The sequence below is a fragment of the Anser cygnoides genome, chromosome 2 (assembly GCF_040182565.1).
Source record: "Anser cygnoides isolate HZ-2024a breed goose chromosome 2, Taihu_goose_T2T_genome, whole genome shotgun sequence".
NCBI lineage: Eukaryota > Metazoa > Chordata > Aves > Anseriformes > Anatidae > Anser > Anser cygnoides.
Genome location: NC_089874.1, coordinates 162,876,989 through 162,899,408, shown reverse-complemented (window position 1 = coordinate 162,899,408; position 22,420 = coordinate 162,876,989). Strand labels below are relative to the sequence as shown.

General features: G+C 57.1%; 1 protein-coding gene across 4 annotated transcripts in view; it reads right to left on the bottom strand.

Annotated features, from left to right (window-relative positions):
- The window catches only part of ARHGAP39 (Rho GTPase activating protein 39), a 100,182-nt gene that overhangs the window by 13,050 nt on the left and 64,712 nt on the right, over positions 1-22,420 (bottom strand). For 3 of the 4 annotated variants that reach the window (XM_066990842.1, XM_048055872.2, XM_048055875.2), the window contains exons 2-3: positions 15,776-16,210; positions 3,850-3,930 (exon numbers count right to left, since the gene is read on the bottom strand). In XM_066990842.1, coding sequence (XP_066846943.1) covers positions 3,850-3,930; positions 15,776-16,210 — 516 coding nt within the window. The remainder of the gene's footprint in view (positions 1-3,849; positions 3,931-15,775; positions 16,211-22,420) is intronic. The other variant, XM_066990843.1, reaches the window with a different exon arrangement.

Sequence of the window (22,420 nt, the reverse complement as noted above, 5' to 3'; positions counted from 1 at the left end):
GAGCGGCGCGTCACGTCACCCAGCCGAGGCAGAGCTGTAAATCAGAGCAGTAAGTAACAGCGAGCAATAACCCGAGAGCTCCACCGCGCCGTCCGGGGTTATTGCACTAGAAAGCATCACTACGGGCTAAATTTAATTTTCTGCCTGTAAAAGGAATGTTCGGAAAGGGCTTTTTGCGGCTAAATCGCTGCAGCCACCGTGCCCACGAGCGGCTCGGTTACTGCGATAAGTGGAAATGATCCTGCTGGAGAGGAGAAGCCAGCATGGGGACAAGCCCGGCTCCACGCAGGATTTTGCCATTTTCTGTGCCTGTTTTTGGTGCAGGCAGCCCGCTCCCCCAGGCATGGCTCGGCTCCACAAATCGTGCCATAACTGATGCCCATGGCCAAGGCCACCCATCGGCACCGCGGCTTCCCCAGAAACTCCGAGTGTTTCTGCTCATCCCGGTTCCCCTTCGCTCCCCTTCCCTTGAAGGACGGCACCAGCACGGCCGCACTTACGACCCCATGCGCAATCCCATTGCAAAATGCCCCCGAAATCCTCTAACCTTCTACCAGAGAAACCAATTTATGTGAAATCAGACGGCAGCGACGTTAAATCAGCGCTGCACCAGGGAACACCAGCATGGACCACAGCAGGGCTGCTGTAGCAGCAATGTCCCGGCTTTCAGCTCGCTGCAAGCAAAGGAGGATCGAGAGGTGAAGCAGCACCGCCGACCTTCCCCGTCGGCTCGGCGCTGAGCTGCAGGCAGACCTGCCCTGCAGGCACCAGCACCGGTGGCATTTCCCCAGATGCTGCCCACAGCAGGAAGGCAACACCAGGCAGTGCACCAAACCTGCCACATTTCGGTCCTGCAGCACGTAAAAGCAAAACTGACCTGAACACGCGCATTTCTTCACGCTGCATTTGCTCGTGCTGGTGTTATTCAGACTTTGCCAGGTGAGGACCGTAATTTAGCTCGAGAACTAAGTGCCTTTTCGCCTCTCGGGGGAAAAAAAGCCCTTAACTTGCAGTAATTCACATAGATCAGTTTCCTGCGTGGTTTGTGCGTGGCGGTGCTCACATCCAGCGGAGGGTGCGCCTGGGCAGAACCATCCTCAGCGGTGCTCGAGGCGGCTCGCTGTCCCCGCACGGGGTTGTTCCCTTTGGAGATCTTTCCAATGAGACCCCCACTGGGTCCCCACCTCTCCCCATCTCCCACCACGTGTGCCTGGAACCCCCTCGTCCCTGCGGGGCAGGCGGCACCTCCCGGCCTCTGCAGAGCCACCAGGACACCGCGCGCTTTGCCAGCTGATACCAAAACAAAGCCACGGGAAGACAGGTTAAAATCCCCGGCCTTTAGACTTCGTTGCTCCTTATCTGCAAGTGCCCAAGGACGTGCAAACACAGAGTTACACTTACAAATATCCCGGAGCTCAGATCCTACTGGAGATCTCAAATCCCCGCTCGCTGCTTACGGCATGTAGAAGGGTGGTGACCTGGGTCCCTGCAATTGGTGCGGGCATTTCGGCAGAGCTGCGATCCCAGGGCGCTTTGGACCTGGTGAGGCCGGTGCCCGCCGTCCAGCAAGGCTCTGCGCAGGGCACCCGAAATTCGAGGGCTCTGCAAGCCTAGGGAGCACGAACAGCGTTTTGCCTCCTCTGCCTGGGTTTTGCCGTGCGTTTCCGAGCCTCCCGGCCTCTCCGTGTCCTCCTCCTCGCCTCGCCTGCTGCGCGCACGGGTCTTGTTCTCGCCTCGGCGCTCAGCTTTGCCTGGCACGGTGTGGTGCATCCCTGCGACGGGGAGAAGCAGCAGGAACGGCGCCCAGAGGGGTGTCAGCGCCGGTCGGGGGCCAGGAACAGGCGGGGACGGGCTCATCGCGCCGCCCGCGCTCACCGGCGCCAGCTTTGGCCCAGCCTCCAGCCCATCTGCCGACTGCAGGCCTCACTTGAAGGGTGTCCGAGGTCTCCCGGGGCTTCGTTCCCTGCCTAAAATACTGCTGGAGCTTTGATGCCTGCGAGGAAAGCAAGCACGAAGCTCCCTGCCAAAATACCTCCGAAGAAGTTAAATTAAAACAAGGGAGAGTTTGCCTTGGGCTGGGCACGAAGCCCTGACAAGCCTTCTCCTTAATGAAAGGAGGAGGCTGCAACGTTCGGGCACCGCCGCGTCTCTTTTTCGACCGCGCTTTTAACTTCAGAGCTGCAGAACCCAATTTCTCCGTGCAATATTTCCCCCGTCCGCTGCCCGAGCGCTGCCGGCTTCCCGTCTCCTGTGGCACCCAATTAGCAGCAGCGGAAGCCAAGCCACGGCGAGGAGATAACGAACCTTCCGTCCCTCACCCCCCCTTCAATAGCGCGGCGTTTTCCCTCGCAGGAGCGGGCTCTGAGACCCCGAAATCCCCCATTTTGGGGGCAGAGAAGCCTTCGCCCTGAAGAGGAGCTCGCAGCAGAAGGCGGGGAGCAGCGGTGACATTTCCTCGAGGAGCAGCGCGGCGGGGAGCCGCGCTGTGTCCCGGTGAGCTGGCAACGTGTTCCTGCAGCCAGCCGGGGGTTTCAGCTCCTGCTCCCACCCGAGCGGATCCACGCACCCCAGGGTGCTGGGCCCCAACACTGGTTTTGGAGCCCGCAGGAGGGGCTCGGGCCAGGAGCCCCCCCCCCAAGGCTCCATCAGCCCCCCTCCCACCTCCCCGCAGCCCGCAGGCAGGGGGCACTTGAGACGGGCTCCTCCAGAAGGAAGCCCACTCTCAGCTAATTAGCCAAAGCTGCTAATTAGCTTCCTGGCTGCAGCTGGTGGGGGCAGGGCCGTCTGTGGGATTTTTCCAGGCTGAGGTCGGGAGATGGAGGCGTCCCCTGCGGCGAGGCAGGCGCTGGTACAAACAGGGCTGCGTGCACCGACCGCGGTGAAATTTCCTCTTTTAACCGATGGGGAGAGGGCAGGGGCAGCTGCTGCCGGGGGTGGCACTGACGGTGGGGGTGCTGTCCCCGGAATTTGCATCGGGTCCTGTCCCTGCCTGCGGCATCAATCCGGCACCACAGCTCTGTCCTGCTCCGTGTCCCCATCACCGCTCCGTGTCCCCGTCACTGCTCCGTGTCCCTGTCACCCCTCTATTGCTCCACGTTCCCGTCACCACTCCATGTCCCTGCTACAGTTCTGTGTCCCTGCCACCACTCCACGTCCCTGCCACTGCTCCGTGTCCCCACGAGCGCTCCATGTCCCCACCATCAGCGTAAATCCGGGGAAGCCGGGGGGCAGTTTCCTCAGCACAGCGATCACCTGAAATCCCGATCCCGATCCGAGAAGGAGAATGCTGACACCCATCTTACAAGCAAGAAATAGGTGAAATGTGTGCCCACACCCATGTACAAATCCCAGAAAGGAGCCTAAATGTGGTTCCAGTGCCGAGAGCCATCCGAGACATCGCCTGCTGCGATGGGACGCACTGGGACAGACCGGGGGGGTCCCGCCTGCACCCCCAACCCTGCAGCGGTTAGACCCCATGACTTCTCCTTTGCCTGCCTGAAATGCCTTCCTCATCCACGGGAATGAAAAGCAAATATTGAAACACTGTTTTATGAAATTCCGAAGCAGCCGGGCCGTGCTGCAGTGCTCAGAGAGCAGCACGGACGACACTGAGCTACAGAAAGGGAACGCGGCGCTCCTGCTCCAAAGAACCACCAAAATAAATCCAAAATTAATCCCTTATTAAGGGTGATCATAAAGCTAAAACTACAGCAAGCGGCAGGAGGGAGATGGGGAGGAGAACCAGAAGACATCTGCAGCCCCTTCCCCACAGGCTGCCCATGCCCACGCCTCGCTGCGGAGGCCACATTTCGGACCCGAACCCCGGTACAGGAGGGAAATTTCGGCTACCTGTAGTGGAGGAGTTGGCCTTCCGCATTGTAATCCCGATAAATGTCATATTCTTTCTCAAACACTCCGGAGGGCGGCGAACTGCAATACAGTAATGGTGAACAAGGGGTTACAACAGTGACTGCGACACGCACGTGCCCTTATTAACACCTCATTTCCTTTAGGATCAACGAAAACTTAGGATCCATGAAGCCCATCCACAGAGATGGGCACCCCATCGGGCTGGGCTCTGTGCCCACCTCCTGGCATCATGAGTCATTAATCAGGTGTTTAACAGATGATGGAATAGAATAGAATAGAATAGAATAGAATAGAATAGCATAGAATAGAATAGAATAGAATAGAATAGAATAGAATAGAATAGAATAGAATAGAATAGAATAGAGTAGAGTAGAGTAGAATAGAATAGAATAGAATAGAATAGAATAGAATAGAATAGAATAGAATAGAGTAGAGTAGAGAGTAGAGTAGAGTAGAGTAGAGTAGAGTAGAGTAGAGTAGAGTAGAGTAGAGTAGAGTAGAGTAGAGTAGAGTAGAGTGGGATGGGATGGGATGGGGATGGTTTGGTTGGGATGGGATGGGATGGGATGGGATGGGATGGGATGGGGATGGGATGGGGATGGGATGGGGATGGTTTGGTTCAGTTGGAAGGGACCTACAAGGACCATTGAATCCAACGTGACGACCAAGCCCTCCACAGCTGTGGTCTCCAGCTTCATTCACCCTGCCAACACCCCATTCCCCCTCATTTATACGAACAGCTGGATGGATCCAAACCATCTCCCGGCTTTGTCCTGCCCTCATTCCCTTCTCAGGGCAGCCCTTCATCCTGACTCGCTGCATCACCCTCACTCCACACGAGCATCCCACGCGTTTCCCATCCCTTCTGTGCCTTAGGGACGGGTCACAGCATCCAGCACTTGGCATCCCACCCTGCCTAGCATGCCTCGATTTCATCCAGGACATGGATATCTACTTAATGTGCCCAAAGGAGAAGCTCTTCAGCTTTGGTTATTTACACCAGCCCTGTGCAGAGGGCAGGGGTTATGGATATTCACCAACATCGGTCCCACTCCTCCCACTAATAGCTCTGCTGCTCCGCTGGCCAAAGCCAACGCAGGGGGAAGGGGCGAGTGACAGAAAAAGCCTTTTTTGGGCACATTTTCATTTACCACATTGCAGCTGGTTGTACTGGTGCCTAGGGGCACAGCGGAGCCTGCAGAGCACTGGGCAGAAGATGGGAAGGTGGCGGCACCAACAGCTACAAACCTACTCCCCGAGACACCTTCCCTGAGCGCGTTCACTTGAGGAACACGGAGAAGAACACATGGAGACATGGGACATCGAATCACACCCTGCTTTCTGGACCAGCACCGGCTTAAAGCCTCTCCTGCAACCCAGACCCAGCTCTTGGTCCACGCTCCCCTGGGGTTCGGGCTTCCCCAGCATCCTCACGTGCACGCCGTGCCCCTCCCGTGGTCGTTAGCCACATTATTAGTCTTTGTCAAAGGGCAACGCGTTCCGATATTGCTCCTACTTATGGCCGGTATTTGCTCGGGGAGCACAGGAAAGGTCTTTTTGCCTTATCTCCGCTGAGGGATGTGCAAATCATCAGGCTCATTTGCAAAACACGCAGCGACTTGTGCGCCGCGCAGATTATTAGACATTTGATCCGCATCAGAACGTAACAGCAAACATCTGGAGAAATAACTTCCTTCTGAGCAGTTTTCTAAGCTGCCGTATTAACGAACCCTACGTACACATTAAGGCGCTTGCGTTAATAAAATTCAGATCAGATGTTGGTTTCAGGAGAAGAAAACAAATCTTCCTAATAGGATAGACCTCAAAGAATTTATTCAAGCAAGTGGCAATAAAATTAAGCTTCTGTCAAAGCTAATTTTAATGAGACTTCTGAGCCCTGAAATTATAACTGTGTTGAATTGCTTAATCCCTTTTCCCTCTACAACGCACGTGAAGGCGCGCGCCTCCTCTTTCGTGACACTCAGCCTCTTCTCAAGAGAAAGGGTCCAGCTCTTGCTTATCATGCTGTACCCAGATCCATGACCGCAGTGTCTCCTCCACAGCGGGCAGAGCCTTGGTAGGTTTGATGGAAGGGGACCGATGCTCAGGAAGCTTCCTAAAGAAGCTGCAGAAAAAATACCTGAGGTTTATGGCAGTGGTTGTTGGGAGAAGACCTCCAGGAAACTCAAGGTCCATAAGACCTCATGGAAGTTCAAGGTCAAGAAGACCTTAAGGAAGTTCAAGGTCCAAAAGACCTCAAGGAATTTCAAGGTCCAGAAGGCCTCAAAGAATTTCAAGGTCAAGAAGACCTCAAGGAAGTTCAAGTTCAAGAAGACCTTCAGGGAAGTTCTTAGAATCATAGAATGTGCCAAGGGACCCACAAGCATCATCGGGTCCAACTCCTGAAAGGCATGAAAATTCCAACTCCTGAACGCATGAACTGGGAATTGAAGCTGAGCAAGGACATGGACATGGTTTAGTGGTAGACACGGTAATGCCAGGTGAGCAGTTGGACTTGATCTCGGAGGCCTTTTCCAACCTATGTGGTTCTGTTCCATGGTTCTGTTCTATGATTCTAAGGGGAAGACCCTCAGAACAAACTGACATTTCTCCAGGTTTCCTCAGGAACCCCAGACCTCAGGACACCTTAGTTTCCTTACACATAAAGTTCTCAACTTGCCCTGCTTCCTGTGCTCTATGGACCTTCTGGAGAGGTCTATAAGACATGAAACGTCCTCCTGGGCCCACGCCACACTGCCTCCAGCCCAGTGCTCAGTTTCAAGCGATGGCGGTGAGGTAAGCTGCTTATGGAGACCTCGCGACCTTGGTCACTGCCTGCAGTCCCAAGGTGCCCCCCAGCACCCGGTCCCTGCGTTAGGGTCATCAGCAGGGAGGTGTCCTCCAAGCAACCCACTTCAGAAACGTCTATGGACTGGTTGCCTGGGGTTTGTTTAATCCCTTCCTGAAAGCGCAGCGCTATCCACCTCCCACAGCAACACATTCCAAACGCCTGCCACCCGCTGCGCACCTCACCTCGTCCCTTCCCTTCCAAAAAAAAACATGCAAAAAATGACCTGATCATCAGCTGTCCCTTCCAGCCTTACATTTTTCAAGGCACTTGCAAATAAAGGGCACCAAGTGTTTCCTTGCATCTCAGGGCAAACCTTCTGTCCTGACCAGGACTCCGGGAGCAAGGTGGGGATGGGACCTGGGCTCCCCAGGCTTCCATTTCTACTCGTGCCCACCTGCCAGAAGGTCTGAGGAGCCGCGCACGAATTCCAGCTGGTTTCCAACTACTCGGAGCAAAGGTCCTGCAAATACTGCGGAAGCTGCCCCAGCGGCCACGGTTATGCAGCTTCCATGCTTCTGGTGGTGCTGGCTGGAGGCGCAAGGTGAGGGTGTGTGAGCTCGTAGGTGATGGAGCTTGTTCATGCCTGGATTCCAAACACGGATGAAGCAGCTGAGGATGAAGAAGGAGAGGTTTGCCATCGGCACTGGCTGCTCCCGGCTTGGTGTTTTGAGCAGAGCCGGCACCTGAAGCACACGGCACAGCACCGCCTTTGTTCTTCCATATACCTACAATAACAGAGCGTTCCAGAGCTTCTGCTCCTCAAATGGAGCCCCACGAGGTGCCCAGGAGCCAGGACAGCCCATGAGGCTGGAGAGATGAAACAGCTCAGCATGCTGGCTCGGCACCCCTAACGCCTCGAAATCTTTAAAGAAAGTTTTCGGAAGCTGCCATCTCCTCCTCTGCAATAAATGGATTAAAACCCCACGCAGGGTCTCGCTGACACGCAATCCATGCTCTAAGCAAGCTCGTGGTCCAGAAATGCCCGGCAAGGTGCTGAGATCAAGACCTCCTGGAGATCTCCTGGATCTTTGGCCCCATCCCACCGGCAGAGCAGCCCCGGAGCACAGTTGGTGAGGTGTTGCTGATGAGTCTGAGTTCATTATCGCGGCGATCAGCTCTTGCTACTGAGCTGCCAAGGGGACTGAAGGCAGGTATCGAATCCATCCACAGTGCCGCGAGTTACAGGCTGCAGGGGCGGCCTGCGGGCAGCGGTGGAGCATCTGAGACGCTCCCTCTGCTCTTCTGCGTCTCCCAGGAGCTGAAAATTCACCCCTCTGCTGCTGTCGCGAAGGTCACACGCGTTATTCCCAACAAAGAGATGACACGAGGTGACAGCACGTATGCTGCCGAGACCCAGGAAGTGGACCTGTGCTCCTAAAGCTGGGGTCTTGGTCCTGTTGGAAAGAAACACCATGCCACGGCAGGAGACAATCTGGGAACGTTCAGGAGAAAGGGGAGCGGTGGTGGGCTTACGCCAGGCGGGCAGCTTGGGAGCACAAAGGTGCTGAGGCACGGAGGAGGGAAGCTGAAGCTCACAGACATCAAACCATGAAGTTTTGTTTCATCCATGACAACTCCAGAAGGGGCTCAGGGAATGGCTGAGGCTGGAGGCTCCTCTTGGTCCGTCTGGTCCAAGCCTTCTCCTCAAGCAGGGCCACCGCGACTGGGTCACCCAGGACCACCACGTCCAGGCGGCTTCTGAAGCTCTCCAAGGAGGAGACCCCACGACCTCTCCAGACAGAGAGAGGCTGTTTGATCTTCTGGAGTAACCACGGGTCTTTGATCGTCCCCACGAGGGTACCGAGACCAGACGTGCCTCCCTGTGCCCAAGCCCAGGTCAGGCTGGTGCCGGTCTGCGAAGCCCCATCAGCAAAACCCTTCTCTTTTTTTTTGCTCACACAGCAGTGGGGAGGCTGCGTGAGACCAGAAGCGCGCTCTGAGTCACCGGGCAGAGGTGGGCATTGCCGAAAGCACCATGCCCCGTGTCGGTCTGACCCGTGCTCGGCACAGCTCTTAAGGTGCGGGCTAAAAACCTTGGGGAGCGGTTCACAGGGGACAAGTGCTCCATGCACTGCTGCCCACGGAAGCCAGGCCAGCAGGGACCGAACAATGCTGCTGCTTAAATATTGACAACCTGGCAAGCCTGCCTGGGGCCCTCCCGCCAGCTCCACGCTTCCAGCAGCTCTCGTTCGTGTGTGCTGAAATCAGAGCGAGTGGCTCTGCTCTTAATGCTCCCCCCTGCACCATTCGGCTCCTCTCGGAGCAGGCAGTGCAGCAGCGTGCCCACGAGGGAGGGCGTCCTGCTGTCCCCATCCTGCTGTCCCCGTCCTGCTGTCCCCGTCCTGCTGTCCCCGTGCTGCTGTCTCCATCCTGCTGCAGCTCCAGATGGACTCAAGGCGAGGAGGTGGTTTAGCCATGGGACGCCGTAGGTCAAGCCGATGGTTGGACTTGGGGATCTTGAAGGTCTTTTCCAACCTAGGTGAGCCCAGAGGGCAGGGCAGCGAACAGCAGGGTGGTGGAGAGGGGACCACGTTGTCCCCAGCTGTGCCATCCCCATGCGGGTGCTGAGCGAGGTTTGGCAGGGTCAGCGACATATCCACTGCAAACGGTGCAGAGCAAGAACCAGGACAACTCCCACCTTCCAGAGGTGGAAGACACTTTAACAAGTGACTTCGCTCTAGATCAGGGTCCTCGCAACGCTGCTGGGTGGTTTCAGCCTCCTTGGTGCTCGAGGGGACTTTGGGGGCGCTGGGGACCCGCTCAGCCCCGCTGACGCTGCAGGTCCGAATCCCACCGGAGCCATCGCACGCACTCGCTGCGGGCAATGCCGCTGGAAGCTGTCCAGCACCCCTGCCTCCAGCAGCCCAAACTGAGCCTGGATGGGACCCAGCGCCCCGACAGCCAGGGACGGGCGGTTTCAGCGACGCCGTTTCGCAACAGACCTCTGGTCAGAGCGCCACGGGGCTCGGAGAAGTGGGCTTGTAATTGTAGTGTGTTAATTGGAGGGTGCCCAGTACCTATTAAATAGTTCGTACAACTGGAACCACCGCTGCGGTAGCCATTGCACAACTCATTGCACAAACTCCTTGCACAAACCCATGGAGTGCAGCAGCACCTCCTTTCATGAAAGAAACGGCAAAACTGGGGCTTTTTCCTCCTTCTCGTCCTGCCCAAACGCCGGCAGTGCCCGTGCAGGGCTCCGAGGGGCTGGGGAGGTGCAGAACGCGCTGGTTTTAGCAGCCCACGCAGGGCGACGTCTGTCTTCTCAGCAGGCTTACTCCAACGGCTGTGGTTGCATTCGAGCTCGCACTGATGAGGCCAAAAGCCCTGGCAGAGATTTTTGGGGATTTGGGATTCCCCCTGGGCGATTTTTTTTTGGGAGGCTGCAGCTCCCAAGGAGCCCCGTGCCCCTTCCAGCCCTGCAGGAGGAAACCCGGAGCTGCCGCAGCCCACCCGCGCTGAGGGGACCCCTGCAGGTAAGCAGTGTGTGTGGTTTCCCAAGGAGCTGGTCTTCTTCAGGGCTTGCAGCACCTTCGTGCCCGGGGAACAGCCTCCTCCTCCTCAGCACGACACGTGGCAGCATCCTTGGTTCCACCCAGCCCCGCTACCCGTGGCCGGCACACGGTGCCGCCGCATCCCCACCACAGACCCAAGGACCTGGAGGGTGCCCGCAGCCCGACAGCTACTCCTGAGCCCTACCAAGGGAATAAAGCTGCTTAATTAGGGGAAAAATCAACTTCAAGTGGCTCCAGAGGAGCTCCCCCTCCAGCTCCTGTCCCCATGTGCCCCCCACCCCAGCTCCTGCCCAAGCCCCGTCTGATGAATTGCCAACGGGATCCACGGAGACAAACCTGCCACCGATGGATTCAGGCAGTGGAGGAGGTCGGAGGCTCCTCCTGGTCCCCCCGTGCCCCACCGGGACCCCCCAGCTGTGCCCAACCCCACAGCTAGGAGGGTTCGGGGAGCCCCCAGGAGGAGCCCCCAGCCCCTCCCTGGTCTAACTAACCCACACCTCACACCCAAAGCACCAGGAAGAGGGGACTGCACCTCCAGCAGAGCTAAAAAAAAAAGTCTAATCGTGTTTTTTATTTTCCTTCTCCCCCTTGGAATAGGAGGTGGCACCGCTTCCCAGCGGCTCCGGGCGCTGCTTTTATTTTTAAAACAAGGGAAAGTGACGTGCCCGAAATAGCACAGCTCGGTGGCAAAGCCAGGAATAGAAATGAAATCTCAGCGCCTAATCCTCTGCTCTAATCGCTGGACCGCAAGGCTTCATACACTTAATTACAGCCGCTGCATCTAAAAAAAAAAAAAAAAAGGGGAAAAGATGTTTTTCTTTGCTGTTATGTAAACTGCACGCCGGGCCGGATGCCCTGCGCACGCGTTGGACAGACACCCAGCTAATCCCTGAGCCGGTCGTGCAGAAAGAACACAAAAAATCAGCAGGACATGGACAGAGAGCTTTGCCCCAATTTGCCCCAGAGCGCTTTGCCCCAAGGAAATGCCAGATGTGGACATTTTTCCCCCAAATATTTGAAAACAGCACGAGGAAGGAGGTTAAACCCCAGCCTTCACCCCGCAAACGTCTCCCCGTGGAGCCCATGGCGTTCGTCGGGTGCCACAGAGCTGAGGCAATAAGCAAGAGGAGAGGAAACAAAAAGAGAAAAATCTCAATTTTAGCCCTGTTTGCTGAAAAAACTGCAATTTCCTTGAGCATTCCCTTCCGCGGGCTGGCAGCATCCCCATTCCGGTGCCTCGGGCCCTGCTGGGGGAACGAGGTCTCGGAGGAGGTCCCGTTTTGGGGTGGGATCCTGGAGCATCCTTTTGGGGTGGGAAGGGAGACGCGGCTCTGTAGGGCCAACCGAGACCCCAGCATTTCATCGCAGCAGCCCCCAGCCCCTGGCATGGACTTAACCCATGGGAACGGGGTTTTGGCAGCACGGAGATGTTCATTTTTGGATGAACGTGCACAGAGGGCACGTTCTGGGTCAGCACGAGCTCCTCTGCAGCGGACGTGGAGGGGAGGCCACCTCGGCTGCCTGCGGTTTTCCAGACCTCGGGAGCAGAAATCCTCCGGCACCAGCAGGTGGAGGAGGCGAGGAGGAGCGGAGCGTTTTCTGCTCAACTCAGAGCAGGGCTCCTGCGGGAAGCCTTCCCCGCCGGGGTCCAGGCTGGAAGCAGACACGGCACACGGCCTCAGCCAATTCTGGTTTTTAAGCAGAAAGCCCATCCTACAACCCTGCAACCCCTCCTGACCCTACACCAAGGCTGGGTCCCAGCACCGGCGAGCCCTGGGCACACTGGGGAGAGCTCGCTCTGCCTTCCGTGCTGTTGCTGGAGGCAGGAGGTCGGGGAGGAAGGTCTTTGGAATCTCCCAAGGCAGGCTTCAGAACCAGGGGGAAAACCTGCGAGAAAAGGGTAAGTCTTGGGAAATAACGCAGGTGCGTTATGGAGCAGGTGGGATTTGGGTGAAGACGCCCCTGTTCCTGTGTGGGGGCCACGGAAAGTTCCCCAGGTGGCTCAGACAAGGTGCCTCTGCTCATCAGTCTCCCCTGGGGCCTTGGGAGCCACCCTGTGGGTCCTGGGGCCCTGCTGGACCGAGGCGCAGCGTGCCGAAACCCAGTGACCCGACACAAAGCCAGTCGAGATTTCAGAGCGGCCACGTCCTGCTTTGTAGATAAAGTTCCCATTTTAAGGAAGCAAACGCAACATCTCGGGCAAGCCGGAATTCCTGCCGGGAAGCACTCTACTTCTGCTGACCACCCAAACAAACCTGCCGTCGAGACCCTGAAGACCGTGTCGGCCGCACCGAGGACCCCGTGGCCACCGTGGCCTCTGGCCAAACCAGAGGCTCCTGTTCCCAGTTCCCCCATCCATGGGGCGCCTCCGAGCACGAGGTGTGATGGGACGGGCGCTAAGGGACGTGGTGTAGGGCTGGGACCCAGCAGGTTGGGTTGGAGGTTGGACCTGATGGTCCCGAGGGCCTTTCCCAGCCTCGATGGCTCCTTGAGATCAGCTGCTCGAGCCTTGCCCCTCGCTGTAAGACCGGAGGAGTTCGGGAGGGAAACCTTGTTGAAATGAGTCTAAGACTCAATGCTATGAACCTTTCAGCAGGGGATTCAAGCAGGAGACCTCCATAGCTCCCGTCCAACCTTGGCTCTCCTATGGGAAGCAAAGCCAAGTACTGGAGAAGCATCCTTTGTTAATTCTCCCGGTAGGAGACTTCAGCCCTGTCTCCGAGCAAAGGCATGCACTCAACTCACCCCACAAAAACCCGCTTTCACCCCTCCCCAGTCCCACAAACCATCCCCTTCTTTCCTCCCTTTGCAAATGAAACATCCCCAGGTGTCCTCTCCGGCACACCAAGCGATGCCAGACCCAGCATCGTTAGCACCGCAGCTCGTCCCCCTTTCCTTTGCAAAGGAGGGTCTTGGGGCAGCCTCCACCATGACCCTTGTCCTGTCCGCCACCCCGATTCCTCCAGAAAACAGGAGACACCGCTCAAACACCAGCCAGCAGCGCAGCCGTGGTGGGAGGCACCTCGGTGCTCAAAGCGAAGGAGACGGCTGCACGTTGAGAAGAAAAAAGCACCAACAAGGCAAAGAAAAATAATATTTACGGAAGATGATGCTAAGCCTGCTCTAAGTAGTTTGCTATCTAGAAACCTAAATGTTGCAGTACTCATCTTTGAAGAATGGAAGATGAGTATTCTCACCTTTATCTGTTTATTTAAGCATTTTAAGCATTTATTTTAACCACTTACATCACGGCAGAGGTCCTATTTATGCCCCTGGTATGAAGAGCCTCAGGACTCACCGCTGCCTTCTGCAGGAGTCCGCACATCTCCAGCCCCTGGAGCTGCAACGCTCCACGCCTGACGCAGCTCTCCTTCGTTTTAGGGCTCAGACGGGCACAAAACGAGCACGTCACACACAAATACACAATTTTGTGTCTCGTGGCTGCAAGCTGCTCGAGGTCACAAACAACAACAGAAGGCGGAGGGGCCCCGGGCGCTGAGAAGCTCGAGGCACAAACGCCTGAGCTGGCGCTGCCCTTCGCAGCTGCCATCACCATGATCCAAAATCCATTTTTAATTTGCACGGCTCGTGTTTGGCTTTATCCACCCCTGGCCCAGGAGCGCCGGCCACTTCTGGAGTCAGAACCTCGGTGTCCCAGGGGATTTCCCGCAGGTCGGCAGCCAAACCCCCCTCCCTCATCAAAATCTCAGCTCCTGATGTGGAAAGCCCCCGGCCGCGGAGCAAACTCCCTGCCCAGCATCCTGGGCTGCTCTGACAGCCGCAGAAGTGCCCAAACCCAGGTGTTTTTAACCAGTTTGCCCTGTGCCCTGCTGGAAATGCACCCCACGGGCTCAGCCCGCGGCGTCGCCCCTTCCCCGAGACAGACGTGCCACGGACCGAACCCCCAACGGGACCAACACGTCACCTCCAGCTGGAAATTGCCCACAGCACAGCAATATTTGCTCCCTCGAGTGGCACCTGATATTTTTTTTATAAATTTATCTCCCCCGAGGCAGGAGGTGGCTCCTGCCCCGGATGGGTTTACGCGGCGGCTCCCACGCGGCGCTGTGGCGGAAGGTCCCCGCGGGTTAAGCCTCTCGATCCGAGCTCCCCGGTGTCCTCCTCCCACCCGTGTGCCCCGCGATGCCCCCGCACAGCCGAAGCCCCGGAGGAGGAGAGGGAACGCGTGGGATGAGCGATTTGAGCCACTCGCCCTGGTTTCTGCAGCCCAGCGAGCAGCACGCAGGGATGTGACAAATCCACGGTGCCACTGAGGCCGGAGCTTCCTTCTTCCCCTGGAAGCCCCCGATGGTGCGCATGGTCCGCAGGAAGATGAAAAAACACCCCAAAACGTCTCATTGCCTGTAACCCTTCATGGGGGGTGGCTATGCACCAAGGACCTCAGGATGCTCCTGGAGCAGCCACGAGGCCTGGAGAGGTCTTAGCGATGGGCAGCTTAAAGAAAATAGAAAATCACAGAATCATAGAATCTTTTAGGTTGGAAAAGACCTCTAACGCGATCTAGTCCAACATCTGAAACAACGAAAGAGAAAACAAGGCTCCCACGGGGCTGGGAGCTGGACTCTGCTCCGATGCACCGAGGAGCTCGTTTGCCAGAAGGGTGCCCCCCAGGGAGCTGGAAAATCCACCCCGAGTGCAGCTCGTGCAAAGGATGCAGAGAATAAACTGTGAACGTCTTCAGCAAGCACCTGCAGCTGCACGGCGTCGAGACGGATGGAGGAGGAGGAACTGGGTGATGGGGACGGGGGCAGTGGAGTGGAGCTGGGGGTCGGTGCAAGGAGGGGATGGGGGGGACAGGAGACGTGTGCTCGGCCCCCGTCCCAGCTCTCCGGGCGAGCAGGGAGGGAGCAAAATGCATCGCGAGGACGGATCCTGCTGCTGCTGGCTCGCTCGTGCCAGCGTGCTGACTGATGGAGAGCGGGACGGGCAGGTCACGTTTGGAGGGGTGATGTTTAAGAGAATAAAAATGTGTTAAGCGACGAGCCGCCCGATTTGCAGCCCGCAGGCTGTAAGGGCGTGAGGCAGAGCAGGCAGAGCAGCAGCGTCTCGCTGTGATGTGCACACCCGCGCACGGCCGGACCTCAGGCACCGAGCATGGCTCCCTGCTCGGGCCGCAGCTTCCCCTTCGCACCAGGAACCCACCCCGCAGGCCCAGGGGAGCAGCAGGGACTGCGCTGGGGAGACACAGACCCGGGGAAAAAGCTTTTAAACCTGCACCACCACATTTTGGAGGCCGGGGAGTTATTTTGCCTGTAGGAAAGAACACCTAAGCCAACGCTAATGAGGAGGAGCAGCTCCCACGGGTGCCTGCACCTCTTCCTCCAGTGACTGCTTGATGGATGAGCAAACTGTAAACCGTAGAGGCATCAGTGACCTCGCTAGGGGAGCTGCCTGATGAATTATCTCCCCGCTGCAGGACCAGGACCCTGCTCTCTGTCCCTCCGCAGTGCTGAGCACCAGCACCCGACCCCGCGCCGTGCCCGCGGCACCGCACCGACCCATCGCCAGCCGCCCTCACCTTTCCGTTTCCTCCTTCACCACGGCGTACTGGGTCGACTGCCGGCTCGACCTCGTCTGCTCCGGCACCTTCTCGCTGCCCTCCAGCTCCTGCTCCAGGGAGGAGCTGGTGCTGCCCTCCCTGCTGACATTGCTGCTCCTGCCGGGGCTGTTCTCCGTGGAGGCTCGCGGCGACTCCGTGTTCTGCTTCAGGGTCTGCAGCTTGGCCAGGGGGATGATGTCGCAGTTCTGCGGCCGGTGCCACACCGTCCGCTGCGTGGTGGCATTGTAGTAGTAGAAGCGGGAGGTGTTGGGGTCGAAGAGCTCCCACCACTGGTTCTCATTGGTGCGCTTGATGCGCACGCCGGCCGGCGGGTCCCACACGCACTCCCCCGTGATGAGGTTGGCGTACATGCGCTCCCGCGTCCGAGGCTCGATGATTTCCACCCATTCCAGCCTGAAGGAGGGCAAGGAGAGAGAGGGAGGCGTCAGCGTGCTCCCAGCACCAGTGCTCACGGCGCTATTAACGCTAACGAGGTGCTTATTTGCAAAGGGCTACGCACCCGGCCCCTGGTTTTCACCTCCCAGGGGAGTTCAGCTGATCCATGAACCAGCCGAAATGTGAACCCAGCTTACGGCACCCCAGCTTTTGCCCCAGCTTGTGGCTTTGCCCTCCTCATCTCACACCGTTCGGAGACAAGCGGCCTCAGAACCAGCCAAGCCCGGCAGCGTTCCCCCACGGAAAGCTCATGGACGTTGGCTCCAGCCCTGCCAGAGCAGCCACGCAGGTGCCCATGGCCAGATTTGGCAGTGCCAAGGCGGAGGCACAAGCTCCTGCGTTGTTCTGCTGGGATCCCTGCTCTGCATCCTGACTGCAAGACACGTGGCCACATACGGCACAGCTCTGCGGCGCACATCCCACCTCTGGAGCGTTATCCTACCTCCGGTGTGCATCCTACGTCTGGACCACTTCCCATTTCTGGACCACATCCCATCTCTGGAGCGTTATCCCACCTCCGGTGCGCATCCCACCTCTGGACCACATCCCACCTCTGCACCACTTCCCACCTCCGGCGCACGTCCCACCTCCAGCAACCCCCCCACCGCACCGTGATGCATGCCGGTGAAAACCAGGAGCTGCCTCGGTGCCTGAACCAGAGGGACCCAACAGACCCGACCCTGCCCACCTCTGTTAAAGGAGGAGCGGGTCTTGCGTTGGGCCCCTGCGTGGGTTTACAGGGCTCCTCGCCAAAATACGGAGCAGAAAACACAGCACAAGCGTCCTGCCACCACCCTGTGCCCCACACCATGAGCTGAATGTGCTCAAAGTGGGGGTGCTTAAATGCCAAAGTGGGGCTTGAGTGGAGAAACATGAAAGCGGATTTAATTAACTCATAATCTTGCAGACAGCAGGAATTAGCCAACTTTTCAGATTACCCCAAGCACTGCAGGCGTCACCTTTCGCTAATCCAGAGGATGCTGAGGCTTACAGCCAGTCACGTTTTATTCAAACTCTTCGTTTTTGTGTGGGTTTAAGTAAAAAGATAAAGGGGATATTCTTATTAATGAAAAGTCCTTATGTGGGATTTGTGCTCGTCTACATTCGCCAGTCTGAGTGCTGTGAAGGAAGGAGGTCGTGAGAAGGCTGCAGCCTGGCGCGCAGCCTCAGTGCAGCGCCACCGTAAAGCTGGAGGCCACTTCCAGCTTTGTGGAGTCCAACGTTTTGTCCAGGTCTCCACCGAACACTTTAATTTGGGTCCTGGCGTGGCGCAGCGCTTCTCATTTCTGGGATTTTGGCCTCGGATTGACATCAGCACTGGAGAACCCGTGCGTGCACCCGGACAGGAGCAGTGAGACCGTGGTGAAACGGGAGCCCAGAGCACCAAACCATCGTGGGGACGCATGAGGAGCCCCATGTGGCTTGAAGATGAAGCACTGCTCTGGCCCAGCAGCACCAGCAAAGCAGCGGGGCCGTAAGCCATAAATCCCGGCAGTGCCCCAAAAGAAAAGAGGGGTCGTGGGGTCTCCTCGGAGATCTCCGAACCTGCCTGGACGTGGGGCTGGGCACCAGCTGGCAGGGCCCTGATGGGGTGGGGGGCACCCAGAGAAGCCCCCAACCTCCATTCTCTGCCCCTGTAGCTTTGTGATTGCAATTCCCCTGTCCAAACGCAGGACAAAATCCACGGTCCCGGGGGGGCTGCCAGGCACAGCTGTGGACTGGGGAGCTTGGGTGCGATGGCAGGTTTGGAGAAGAAATCCACAGGACGTGGGGACGGGGCTCCAGCACCGGCCCGAATTCTTCTGGACCCTGTCTTGAGCTTTGCAAAAAACCTCCCACGTTGTGATTTTTCCCCAGAAGTGCAAATTTCAGGGCTAAACCCACTGAGTATTGGGGCATTGCTGAGGTGCCGGTACGGCACGACGGCGGTGGGATCACGGGTACGGGTGCAGCACAGCTCGTCTGGGTGCCAGGCGCAGGCTCAGCCTGGAATCACCACCATTATTTACCAAATCCACCCAAATCCTCCGTGCCGTGGAGCAGGGAAGTCGGCTGCCAGCCCATCGGGTATGGCCCACGGGAGCGCAGACCTGCCTGCTGTTGGCTTAGAGGAGCTTATAAGTGGTGCATTGCAGGGAAAGGAGCTTGGGGACCCTCAGACCCACTGGGAAGGCTCCAAAAAGCCCGGGGACTCACCCCAAAACCCTAACTCCCTGCGCTGCCCCGAAAAGGAGCCGCGATGATGCGCAGGTTCAATTTCTGAGAGCACAAAGCCAGCTGAGGTGAACCCTGGGCTCATTTCAGCTCGGTAACGTTTTTCAGAAGGCCACAAGAACCAACGAATCTTCGAGCCACAGCAGCCTCCTCTTCCCATTTCAGGTGAGGATGCTCACCCTGCACTTCCCTAGGGACGGGGCGATGCCACGACGCGTGCCGGAAAGCTCGTGACGCCGTGGCAATTACCCGCCGAGCCAATCCAATTACGAGTAGCTTAAATTCTAACGTATTTCACACTTAAAATGACATGGGATTTATTGATAACTGCAGTTACGAGGGGAAAAACAGCCGAGCCAGCATCTTTCTGTACCAGAGCACAACGGGGTCAGGAGACCGGGTCGATGCTGTGCGCGTGTCTCGCGGGGAAGGAAGCGACCCACGGCAAGAGGGGGAAGGAGCCGGAGGGGCCGTTCCTCTTAAATCAGCCCATTTCTGAGCAGACTCCACTCAAAGTGACGTTTTCCTGGCAGCCCCCAGGTGACTGCTTGGTGCCGGGGATGCTCGCCTGCCGTGCAGCAGGCTGCTCGCCACCCATTAACAGACCCCGAGAAGGAGCAAACTACACCCCAAAGCACCCAGCTACATCCAGAAGCACCCAACTGCACCCAGAAGCATCAACTGCACAAAGAAGCACCCAACTACAACCCAAAGCACCCAACTACAACCCAAAGCACCCAACTACAACCCAAAGTGCCCAACTACACCCTGAAGCACCCAACTACAACCCGAAGCACCCAATTACACCCTGAAGAGCCCAACTACATCCAGAAGCAGCCAACTACAACCCAAAGCACCCAACTACAACCCAAAGTGCCCAACTACACCCTGAAGCACCCAACTACAACCCAAAGCACCCAACTACACCCTGAAGTGCCCAACTACATCCTGAATCATGCAACTACAACCCAAAGTGCCCAACTATACTCTGAAGTGCCTAACTACCCCCAGAAGCGCCCAACTACCCCCAGAAGTGCCCAACTACAACCCAAAGCACCCAGCTACACCCAGAAGCACCCAATTACACCCAGAAGTGCCCAACTACACCCAGAAGCACCCAACTACACGCAGAAGCACCCAACTACAACCCAAAGTGCCCAAATACACCCAGAAGCATCCAACTACAACCCGAAGCACCCAACTACACTCAGAAGCACCTCACTACACCCCAAAGCACCCAACTACACCCAGAAGCACACAACTACATCCAGAAGTGCCCAACTCTACACGGACACGACGCTTCAGGCCAACAGCACCAGCACACCCAACACAGTCCCCAGCCCTCGCAGTGGTTTTGGAGAGCTGACCCCAGCCTGCCCCAGCAGAGCGAGGGCTCCCTGAAGTGCCCTGCTCCTCTCATCACCCCATCTCAGCCCACAGAGATCACTGCTGTGATCAAAATATGACCGGGAACCCAAATCTATGCAGTTCTGCTGAGGGGACCATTCCCACCTCATCCCCACCCTTAAAATAAACAAATAAATAAAAATAATAACCCATGCCACGGTGCTCTGATTCCCTACCTCCGAGCAGCACAATTTGGTTCGTTATGCACATGGCACTCTGCAGGAATGTTTTGCCTAAAATTTGCTTTACTTAAAACGTGTTTTACTTAAAACGTGTTTTACATAAAATGTGTTTTACTTAAAATTTGCTTTACTTAAAAATTGTTTCAGCCACCAGAGACAGTTCCTCGGTGCCAAACCTTAGAAAGCCCTGGCTGATGAGCGCCGGAGCAGCGTGGACAGAGAACTGCTGAGCGTCAGCAGTAACGCAGCGCCGGCCGCGGGCAGACAGCAGTTAGCAGAATATCAAAGCGCTTGGAGCGAGGGCTTGTTCCCGCACCGGTGGTTTCAGAGCCAATGAATATTTTTAAGAAAAGACATCATTAACCTGAAAGGTGTTAACACTTCCTCACTAAGCGGCCTGGCAGAGGGAGATGGAAAAAATCGGGGTTGGGCACGCAGCGCATCTTGCTACTGCAAAAATGCTTCGAGTGGGATGGGGTTACCAAACTTTGGGGTCAGCAGCCCCAAAACACCAGGAAACCTCGATCAGCCCCAAAACGGCAGGAAACCTCGATCCCAGTCCCCCTGCATCCTGCTGATGTTGACCACGGTGATGGACGGTCCCTGGGCGAACCCAAAAAATAACTCCAGGTCCCTGCAAAGCTGCTGTCGTCACTCATGGGGCAGGGAGGAAAAGGAACACCGGTGTTGGGGTGACATCTATGGCTTTTGGGCAGCAATCGCAGTGCTGGTGCTATGAAACCAGGCTCAAGAAAGCACCAACAGAGTGAGCTTCTGCACCAGGGCACAGGGCAGCTCTGACTTTGATCTGAGCTTTGGATCCGTGCACGATGGAGGCTGTAACTGGATTTTTTTGGTAGGAATCCAAAATATTTGCATGTCTGGGACTGAAGCTGCGCCTGTTCCGGTTGATCCCTGCAACTTCTTCCAGTCCTTACAGCACCGAGCCTGGGAGGTGGCAGTGCAGGGAGGGCCCCGGAGCTGGCCCCTGTTCAGAGGATGCTTGGACCCGAATTGCTGCATCCCCCCCACCAGGATCCCCCTGCTCACCCCCCTCCCAGTGCTGTGCAGCCTCGGGATGCAAGCTGGGAAGGTGCCGAGCGCGGCGGGGAGGAAGCTCCTGGTGCAGAAACGCGCTCCTCTGTCGGCCTGGCCAGCGATGCCTTCGGAGTAGCCTACGTGAAACCCAGGGTTTTATTGATTTCCGTGCTAATGAGGCCACCGAAGCCTTATGGGCATCCGAAATCGCCAACACAGCAGCCAGAGGGAGAGCCTCGCCGCTGCTGACCCCGCTCTGCTCCCCTGCCAAGTCCTGTCCGAAGGAACTTTTGTCACTCTCTTCTGAGCCACCAGGCTCAAGACCCTGCTCAAGGCCCCGAGGTGGCCGCAGGAGCTGCCCCAGGACGGATGCTCATTAATTTCTGCTGACGGTCTTGCAGTGTCTCATCCTGCCTGGTCCTCGTGGCACCCTCCTGGCAGCCCCCCCGCGCTCAGCACCCCACAGATGTAGCACAGCGCTCCCCGCAGACGGCCCCTGCTTGCTCACCCAGGCTCCTGCTGGCTGGTTCTTGTTTGGAGGGGACGAGCAAAGGCTCCGGCTGAGGCGCGGCTGATTCGCTTTGATATCGGGGTTTATTAGTTTATTATTTCCTAAGGTGGCTGCAGAGCTCGGTCCCTGCCTCATCAGCGCTTTGCCCCTTGCTGAAATGGCCGCGGGTGCCGGCACGTCCAAGGAGAGCGGAGCTCCTTGCCTGCTCTCTCTGCGGACACAGCCCGTGCCTAGCAGGCAGCGGTCTGGATTTCTGCCCAGATCTCCGTGAGCTGCAGGGCTCAGGGTATTTATACACTCCCAGACCGAAGCCAGGAGCTGCCGGAGTATCAGGCTGGACCCTGAGCTCTGATTTCCCCTGACGAAGCTGCTCTCCCATCTGTAGGGACGCGCTGGGCTCGCACGCTCGGCGCTGCCCTCGCTCTCCGGTTACGCGGCACTGTGCGGTGAGTGCCGAGGGTGGAGCGATCCCAAACGGATACAGACTGATAAAAACCCCAAAAACCAACCACAGGAGATGCGCAGCCGACCATTTGCTGGGTAATTTGCAGCGCACCACGAGCTCGGGCTCCCGTATAACCATATATCCTTATAACCATAAATCAGTTATGCAGAAACTCTCAGAAACTCCCATCTTTGGCACCTCGGGGATGGATCCCGAAAAACCCCAGGTGAGTTTCAGTCCTCTGGCCATAATCCATAAAGCAAAGACACTTCAAACTTTTTGCATGCAGCCTCAAGTGCGTGCTGACTGCTGGCAGCATCCAAACCACGTTTTTTTTACACAAAGAGCCATTCGTGATCTACCCCAGTATC